This window comes from Podarcis raffonei, chromosome 10 (genome assembly GCF_027172205.1).
Source record: "Podarcis raffonei isolate rPodRaf1 chromosome 10, rPodRaf1.pri, whole genome shotgun sequence".
Classification (NCBI taxonomy): domain Eukaryota; kingdom Metazoa; phylum Chordata; class Lepidosauria; order Squamata; family Lacertidae; genus Podarcis; species Podarcis raffonei.
The window spans coordinates 45,928,713-45,938,408 of record NC_070611.1 but is presented as its reverse complement, the minus strand read 5'-3'; the positions used below and the strand labels follow the sequence as shown (position 1 = coordinate 45,938,408).

The 9,696-nt window shown below is 42.2% G+C and overlaps 1 protein-coding gene across 1 annotated transcript; it reads left to right on the top strand.

The window, feature by feature from the left end:
* The first annotated feature begins 2,593 nt into the window (after positions 1-2,593).
* Positions 2,594-9,464, top strand: RBX1 (ring-box 1). The gene is made up of 5 exons (XM_053405900.1): positions 2,594-2,722; positions 3,971-4,049; positions 5,664-5,734; positions 7,963-8,048; positions 9,287-9,464. The coding sequence occupies exons 1-5, from the start codon at positions 2,645-2,647 to the stop codon at positions 9,297-9,299; spliced, it is 327 nt and encodes a 108-aa protein (XP_053261875.1). The 5' UTR covers positions 2,594-2,644; the 3' UTR covers positions 9,300-9,464.
* The last annotated feature ends 232 nt before the right edge of the window (positions 9,465-9,696 follow it).

Below are 9,696 nucleotides of genomic sequence, written 5' to 3'. Positions count from 1 at the left end.
TATATTGACTTTGTCAGTTTCTTCTAAAATGTGACACAGCAGCAGTCAGGTCTCTAGTTATTAATTCATTTACATGCAATTAGTCTTAAGCTACACTTGTGCATTATACTGTAATTTTTTATTTTTTTATTTTTTTAAATATATTTATTAAAGTTTTCAAATTTAATACAAATAAAAAGCAAAAAAGTTTAAAAACACATAAAGTTCACAATGCTTATTTTTCAATAACATATTTCCCTGACCTCCTCATACCTCCCCTTCTTGTATTCCAATTCAAATTGTTAATTCAGCAAATCCTTATCCTTAATTTTTAACCTATTTCTATACTTAATTTAACATATTATTATTTTACTTTGCAGGTAAGTGTGTTGTGTACCCTAAAACTATGTACGTTTTAGACATGTTTTTGGTACCTTGAAAACAGCATCTTAAGTGTAAACACATGGCAAAGGAGAGTTCAAAAGCAACTGTAGGAAGGGTTTGTTAGTACAGTCGTACCTTGGAGGTTGAACAGAAGTCTATTCGACTTCCAAAACGTTTGGAAACCAAGGCATGGTTTCTGATTGGCTGCAAGAAGCTCCTGCAACCAATCAGAAGCTGTGCCGGACGTTCGGGTTCCAAAGAACGTTCGCAAACCAGAACATTCACTTCTGGGTCTGCGGCGTTCAGGAGCCAAAACGTTTGACTCGCAAGGCATTCAGGATCCAAGCTATGACTACAAGTTAGAATTCAAAATTCTCAACGAGTTTATACTGTACACTAAACAGCTTGCAATTTACAAAGAAAAGAGTTGGAAAAGAGAATATGAGTCTTAAACAATATTCTTAAATGTTTTATTTCTAGTACAGTGGTACTTCGGGTTAAGTACTTAATTCATTCCGGAGGTCCGTACTTAACCTGAAACTGATCTTAACCTGAAGCACCACTTTAGCTAATGGGGCCTCCTGCTGCCACCACGCCGCCGGTACACAATTTCTGTTCTCATCCTGAAGCAAAATTCTTAACCTGAAGTACTATTTCTGGGTTAGCGGAGTCTGTAACCTGAAGCCTATGTAACCTGAAGCGTATGTAACCCGAGGTACCACTGTATTGTGGTCCTGTTAGTGTCCACTGGGAAGAATGTACATTTTTTGCTGTGGCCAACCCGATTAGTCTGGTTCCAGGATTTGAAAAAGTCTCAGTTATGCTGCATATACGCTCTTGTGGACACTGCTAGTGCAGGAACAAATAAGATTAACCATGCAGGCCAATTGTATTTATATGTACCGGGAGAAATCCCACTCACTTCAATGGCACTCAATTTCAAGTAAGTGTACATCTTATTGTAGCTTTTGGAGCATCAGTGTTAAGTACGATGGTGGCGTTTTCTTGCACTCAGTCTCTCTTTTCCTCATGGGTTGTTGCCAGGGGCCTAGGGGACCTCACCTATTGCTCCCCCAGATATCAAGAGAAGGAAGGCGCATATGGAGTATAAGAAGTGACTGATAATGCCCTGGTGCAACTTCTTTGAAGTTACCCTAGCTTGCGCAGATATTCCTGGGGGGAGAAGCTGCCCGTGGTGCCCTCACAGCCAAGCCATTTCAGGACTTCATTCAGCGTTAACGCTTTGCCTGGATAGATTGTGCAGAAACGACGATGGTTCAGACGCAAGACCCCTGGAGCTCCGCGGGTCTTTGCTTACAAGTATAAACATGCCCAGGACACATCTGTGTGCATGCTTCTTCTGCTCTCAAGCGCGGAGCTACTTGGAACCACCAGCGCTCGCCTAAAGGGGGGCTTCCTTTCGAGCAGATCTGCTGCTCGAGGGCTTTCGAACGCGGCTGCTGCCCATAGGATCCGTCGCAGCCCCGATGCTGCAGAGTCGCGCGGGGGGACTCGAGCTGCATCTCCCTGCTAAAGACAAAAGCGCTGGGGTTTCGGGGGGGGGGAGTGTTGTGGGGGTGGCGCTGTACACAATGCCGGAGGCTAATAATGGATTCTCGAGAGATCAGCTACGCCACTGGTTTAGCAAGGATTAGTCATCCTAATTAGGGCTGCGCGGCAGCAGAGCGGGCGGATGGATGGGCAGCGCCGGGAGGGGAGAGCGGGGCGCCCGGGGGGGAGGCAGCGCAGAAACCCCCTCACGGGGCGAGAACCGATTAATGTGATTTTTCAGAGGCCAGAGACTCTCAGCTCCCCTCACTCGGCCTTGGCGCCGAATTCACGTCGGTTTTGGGGGCCCTCTCCGCTCCTGAGGAGCTGACATTGAGTAATTTGCGGGTATCCCTTTAAGCGAGCCTGCGCTTGGGCCCATCCCCTCATCTCCTCCTCCTCCCCCCGCCCTTGGGTTGGGCAACTCCGCGATGAGCGAAGGCGAAGACGACGCCAGGCCCTGCATAACGGGCTCCGCCCTGACGAGCGCCTTTAAGAGAGACGGTCGGCACGTGACCAGGCCCCGCCTCTCTCTCTCTCTCTCCCGCACACACACACACCTGTTTGTAGGAAGGAGGGGGGAGGAGGAGGAGGGAGGCGGCCACGGAGGGAGGCAGGGTTAAAAAAAAAAAGCCAAAACAACGCAACGCAGAGGAGAAAATGCCGCGCGGCTTCGTTCCCAAGTCCCGCGCAGGCGCGCTGATAACATTCTGCCGGGACTGGCTTATCCAAAATGGCTGCTGCGATGGATGTGGACACACCGAGTGGGACCAATAGTGGTGCCGGCAAGAAGCGCTTTGAAGTAAAGAAGGTGAGAGGGCTGTGACGGCCGCCGGGACTCGGGGCCGCGCCAACGGAAAGAGTATTGGTGGCAGGGGCTAGGCCTCATTCTCGCCGGAGACCGGTTTCTCTCCTTTCGTTTTAACGTACTGCATGGGGGAAAGGCGTGTGAGGGAGGCCCTGCGAGCGACGAGGGTCGTCTTTTGTCCCAAGGGCCGGAAAAGGGTTTGTAACAGAAGAAAGCGAGCGCAGGCAGTAAACAGGTGGGTTGTTGTTATCACCTGGTGGCACAGGGAGGCCTAGTTTCCGTGAACTCTACTCGCATGTCCCATTTGAGAGGGAGTTGTCGTTACTGACACTTCTGTTCTCTTTGACTTGAGCTACATGTAGTGGGGCTTGAGCTACCTTGTGGGGAGGGAGGTATGGCGGGATACGCATCTTTATTTTGAAGTTACCAGAGTCATGGAGGAAGTGATGAAAGCGACAGGAAGCTGGCTCTTCTATAACTCAGTTATAGTTCAGGCCATTGAATAGTTAGCTAGTTCCTAATCTCTTTAGAACTAGTTAGTGTAGTTAAAAAGATAATTATAACACTACTGGTTCATAAAAGTGGCAGGAGCAAGTTAAACTTGTCCTTATGAAGTGTGGCTTGCTGTCACTTTACCCAGTTTTGAGATCTGCAGTTATCTGAAAGTACTATTCAGGAGGGAAACCCTGTCTCAGTTGTAGGGATTACTGCACACACACAAAATCCTAGTGATTTTCCTAAAAATTGTTAATACTATAGGTTGAACTATAGTGTTCTTTTTCATGTCTTAATAGCCTTTCACTTGTGGCCCAGGAACAAAAAAGAAAATCACTGTCAATACTCGGCCCTTGCAGGCCATTGATAGTGATTCTCCGACATGCTTGGGTACTTGCTTTGTTTTCTTGCATTCTATGAAAATAACAGGCTGTAATCTAGGCCATGATATTTCCCCATTACAATTCAGCTGCATAAAGTGATTATTTTTTTAAAAGTCTGTGCATAGAAAACTTAACTACAGCATTGGATGAAGTTCAAAGCCATCTCTCTTAAGCAAACTGACCTGTTTATGTGATGAGCTCCTTGGTAGGCTATAAATGTGCATTGGTACTGGGGTTGAATAATTCTATTGCTAATTCTATGGATGAAAAGTTAATATTTGAATCGAAAGGAATGATTGCAAGGAATGGAGAAAGTAATTTCATTCAAAAATTATTGGTATGCATTTCAGATAAATGTCTTTTATTCTTGTAGTGGAATGCAGTTGCACTCTGGGCTTGGGACATCGTGGTTGACAACTGTGCCATTTGCAGAAACCATATTATGGATCTGTGTAAGTACCTGTAGATAGAGGTAGGAGGTAAGCAGTATAACTATGTATGGTCAGGTTCATGGCAAAGTGAAGGGAAGTGATGAAGGAAATAACTTTGCAGCTGTCCCAGTGACTCTTGATGAATTGTGATGTTAGGTTACAGAGATGGAGTTAGGGCAGCAATTACAATTACAACTACATCTGTAATGTAAATTTAAACTAGTTGTACTTGTTTCCTCCTAGGAACCCTATTTATTGTGGTGTCATAGGCTTCAGAACTCTCTTCTTTATCCCCAGACCCTCACTGAACTGAACTTCCTTATGTAGTGGCAAAAACCATGACTTCAGAAAAGAAAATACGGTCATAAAATTAATTTAGCTTCTTAGATCTTATAGAAATACCATTCTGGTATGTTAACTGTTGAGTGGTATAGAAATTCCTATAAATAAATTATTAAATTTTAAATCAAGCTCTTCACCTGTTTGAATGGTCTTTGTATACTACAGTGCTTGTTTTGATAACAAGTGGGTTCTGCGTCTAGGATAGGGGTCGGCAAAGTTTGTGGCTTGGGCCGGTTCACGGTCCCACAGATGCTGAGGTGGGCCGGAGTGCGCGCATGTGCAAGCACTATTTCCGGCACTCCTTCTGGCACGGAGGAGGCGTGCACAGCTTTCCATTGGCTGCAGGAGCTTCCTGCAGCCAATGGAAAGCCGGCAAGTGTCGCGGAAGGTGGTCCCCGCTCTGCTCCGCGCCGATTTAGTGCAGTGCACGGGAGCCGACTGAGCGGGCAGCGGGGGTCCATGGGCCGGTTAAATTACCCCTATGGGCCGCTTGTGGCCCATGGGCCTTAGTTTGCCAACCCCTGGTCTAGGAGAATCCTCTCTGTATCAGACTAAACGTTTCCCATAAACTTGAGAAGCAACCCAACATGGATGCTGATGTGTGAAGTTAGGTGTGTCTATTCACTCCAGTGGGCTCATGCTGCATATGACTAATACTGGATACAACCCTGTGCCTCCAATAATGCTCAACTCAAGAATGTCATTTTAGACCCATCACAGCTAGTGAGGGTGAGAGATTGTGCTTTGCTACCTCACAGTAGCCTAGTGGAGGACAACTTTATTCCCCAACCTGTGCTGAGCTCACAAGCCCATTCCAGTCCCAGCAGTTGTGGAGGAAGGGAATCTGTTCACCCCACTGTGGCGGATAGTGGGAAAACTTATATCACTTGCTGCATACTTAGTTGACTGGCTTTTATAAATTTGTCATTCTGCAGCCATTTCTGTCATGATATAACAAAGATGGAAATTCAAGAGTTTCTCTTAATGGACTTATTTAAATTGAATGTTCTGTTGTAATTTGGATTGGATTGTATGTTTTCAATATTCACTGATGAAGCTGCATATTAATGTGTGCCTCCTTGGAAAGGCTTTAGTCTTGAAAGGTAGCCTAGAAATATTTGAATGAATAAAAAATGTGATACTGAACTTCCCTTGTCAATGTACAGTACTGCTGCCTCCTTTCTGATGTTCTAAAATACCCACATTTGACCGACAACTTACATTGTTTTTCATCTACTAGAGTCACTTGCTATGAATCATGTTAATTCATGTACATAAATCTTGTTCTCACAGGCATAGAATGTCAAGCTAACCAAGCATCAGCTACCTCTGAAGAATGCACTGTTGCATGGGGTGTCTGCAATGTAAGGATTCTATTCTTCAACTGTAACAAAGGCTGACTCTATTCTACTTTCGTATCAGTCTAGGAAACTACCTAGAAGTATATTTCATCAAGAAGTAAAGTTTATGGTATCAAAGTCATGGAGACTTTGAGAAAACAAGGGTCAAATGAAATACAAGGCTGAGATGTGAAACAGTAGATAGGGATAGAAGGAAAATAAGAATATAAGAATGAAGAGGGCACGTGCACCCTGTCCTCCTTAACTGTCTTTGCAGGAAAGTAATTGGCATTGCTTCTCAAACAATTATGATCTGCAAATTGATCAATCATCACAAAATACATAATGGCTTACTTGATCCACTTAGAGTGTATTTTTAATCTTCAGGAACGAGTTCCCACACTTACATAGGCAAAATGGCGGCACCCATACATAAGAGGGAAGTATCAGCCAACTCAGTACAGGAGAACCATGAGGTTTGCAGAAGTACTGGAAATCTTTAGAAGAAGGAACCAGTATAGTCCATTGGAGGACTGGGCATGCTCAATGGGCATGGGATTATGGCTGAAAACAACAGAAAACTAGGTCAGAGGAAGAATGGAAAGGAGGAGGGAGTAAGGGACAGATATAAAAAGGGTGATGAGAACATTCATTGCCCGGATAGGTAATTTCCTGGTTCACAGATGTCCCAGTATATGGAATTGAGAGCTGCCAATAGAAATAACTGGTGAAAGCCAAGATTTTAAAGGAACTGGGATTGGGTACAAGTATGTCTACTCCACCACCACCTCCAAAATGCAAAAGGTAACAGCAAAGAGTTCCTGCTCTTTATAACTCAGTTTTTTAGTATGAAACATTTTTTTAAAATCTAAAGTCAATGTAGTTCATTGTGCTCATGTTACTGACTGGAATAACAAGGGAAAGTAATTTATAATAGCTCTGAAGTATAATTCACATTGAATGCTACAGTTCAGTGACTTCCAGCAAGCCTGCAATGGTATCCAGTCATATGGGACTCCTATCGCACATATAGTTTTACCCTCACAATATCCTCACATTACAGGATAGACTGAATATAGTATTCAGTGGCCTTGCTGTATCATACCTCTACTGCAGATCAGAAGGCTGTGCTTAAATAGGGTAGCTTTCCAAAGCTCTGCAATGTAATCTACTGTTACTATTGCAGGTCAGAGATGAAGCTGCACTGGTTTGAATTCCCAGAGGAAAAACCTTTTATCTACCAGCATCCAGCAATGGCCAATCTGTTTAAGTGTTATCAGACCACTTATTTGCATGAAGAAGCCTTATGCTCTTTTGACTTGTATGCAGACTGGTTGCACTTTAAAATTATTTATACTTTATATGAAGTTAGAGCAGGGAATCTTGTCCTTTGATGCTGGTTTTTGATTTTTTTCACCCTCTTCCATGCACACGCACAAGACATTTTATTATGGGGCCCTACTTGTTATAAATTTCACATGGAAGAAGCCCAAATTATGTACATACATTGCAATTTTTTAAAGAACTTCAAAGTTTTTTGCAAGGCCATAATCTCCAAAGCAACTCTTAAAGAGTACATAAGGGAACCAGATGCTCAGATACAGCTTTCTTTATCATTTTCACTGCTGCTGTTTCAGTTATGAGGAAAGCAAATACTCTGTTTTAAAAGCAGCTTGCTTTGTTGACTGTGAAACCTGAAGCATTGAAAACTGCAAAGAAGGTTCTGTTTGTGCGTGTTCCCATACATATGCTGAAATATCTACTCTAGCTTACAGCAAAGCGGTGGTAAAATGTAAAAAGAATAGAATTAAAAGTAAGTAGATTCGTATGACAGAACAAAAACTTGTGACTATGAGGAGAGAAGGATAGATGTAATATAGGTTACATTTTGTCTGTTTTCACTGTGAAAGCCTTTCTCAGCCCCTTATTCTTTCCCATCTTTTTAAAAGTCATTCTTTGTTGTTGTTTTAAAGCTGCTTTAAGGTAGCCCAAAATTCTGTTGTGTTCAGCAAGCACAAGTTTTTACAGAAAACCAATGTAGTATTTTCCTTTCTGACTAGTTAACATTTATAGATTCCTCTGGTTATTTATATAGTTGTGCTCACTGAAACTGTTTCACATTCAACAATTCTGGATGTTGACTGTCTTCTGCTCTCTGCTGTTATCTCATCATTTCCTAATATAACTTACTAAATTGCAGTGCACCCAGGTTGCAGCATGCTGTTTGAGTAATTTGGGCTTTCTTTTTTCAGCATGCTTTCCACTTCCATTGTATCTCTCGTTGGCTTAAGACTCGGCAGGTGTGTCCATTAGACAATCGAGAATGGGAATTCCAGAAGTAAGTATCTTATGCCTTTTTTTAGCAAGGGGAGTAGAGTTAAGCATCCATGCTATACCCCTTAATTCAAAACAGACATTCTCAATGTAGTTACAGCTCACCTTGAATCTGAAACAGGAACTTCTGCCTCCCACCACTGCATCTGCCTTACAAAGATATAGATGAACAAGTGCAAGTTAGCATAGTTCTTAATCTCCCTTTAGACAGCAGAGAGAAGTGGCATTGAGTTAAAGCATAGTTTACATTTCATTGCATGAGTAGTTTGGGTTTTCAAATCCATTTAAATTGAGCTTCACTTATACCAAGGGATCTGTTCAGTGTTCCCTTTTTTTAAGACTCACTGTTGTTGATCAAGTATATTTTAATGGAAAACTTGGCATTTTGAGCACTCATTTGCTATGAAGAACGAAAGAGCAGCATTAGATTACTGGTCTTAAAGTTCTGACTAGGTTAGCTGGACCTATTACTATTTCTGGCCAAAAGCATGTTATATTAGGTGACATGTGCAAGCTCACTGCTTGTAGTAAGAAGCATGTGGAATTTGTGTAATATCAGGAAATTGTCCACTTTTTCTATGTTATAGTTAATTTTTTTTTTGCATTACGCAAATACTAAGGTAGGCTTCCCCTATTAAACATTGCCCCCTAAGTACTTTGAGATATGAATTAATAAGACTGAATCATCTCTTCACTCTGCAAAAGTGTACTCTAGCAGTTGTACTCCAATTCCCATCACTCTAGCAGTTGTACTCCAATTCCCATACTCCAGCCAGTATGACTAATGGTCAAGGATGATGGAAGTTGTAGTCCAGCAATATATGGAAGACCAGAGGTTCCCTAGCCCTATGCTAGGGAATTTAAATGTGTCTGCTACACATTTAAATTCTGAGATATGCCCTGTGCGCATACCCACCCATCCACCCTGATTATATGTTGGGTCAGTTGCAATAGACAGTTACCAGATGTGATAGGGGTATGATGTCTGTTTCCTACTAATTCATTGCTTTTTAAATCTGATCACCATCTTTGTAATAGCAGAATAACCAGCCTGTACAGATTAAGTGAACTTAAAGGTGGTATGGGCACATCTCTGACATGTTATCTAGACCCGATGGTCTAGAGATTTGCAGATAGTATTCCATAGATCCTACAGCTAGCCAACTTCAGAGTGTATTTAAAAGCTGATTGTGTACTGATAACTGCTGCTGAGTTCTAAAACGAGAATAAATTTCTTTCTAGGTATGGGCACTAGTAGGAGAGAGAAGACCACCAAGTTTATTGTTCTATCTTCAGATAAGCCTTTCGTCTTGCAAGCAGGTTGATGAAGTCTGTGTAGCTTAATAGATACTTACCTTGCTTTTTGTTTTCACCTTAAAATAGTTATTGTGAATAGTAATAAACATGTTTGTCTCCTGTCTGATAATGTTATTCCTTGAGTTTACAAAGTCAAACTAAGAAAGTTCTCATAGTTACTTTCATGTTTTGATTTTTTTGAATTTACACATACATGTACCTTTATAAGATAGTAAAATTTGCAATGCATTTTGGTAAAAATTTCGTTTGGGACATTCTCTTCAAAAGTAGTTGCCTTTATTGAGAAATTGTCTTGAGAAGTGCCCCTGAAGAAGACTTAACCAAAAAAGGTTGGG

Bases quoted from the DNA above. Each gene is read 5' to 3' on its own strand.
- RBX1 (XM_053405900.1), top strand. From the start codon at position 2,645: ATGGCTGCTGCGATGGATGTGGACACACCGAGTGGGACCAATAGTGGT. The intron at 2,723-3,970 runs GTGAGAGGGCTG...TTATTCTTGTAG, and splicing joins AGCGCTTTGAAGTAAAGAAG to TGGAATGCAGTTGCACTCTG. The intron at 5,735-7,962 runs GTAAGGATTCTA...TTCTTTTTTCAG, and splicing joins TTGCATGGGGTGTCTGCAAT to CATGCTTTCCACTTCCATTG.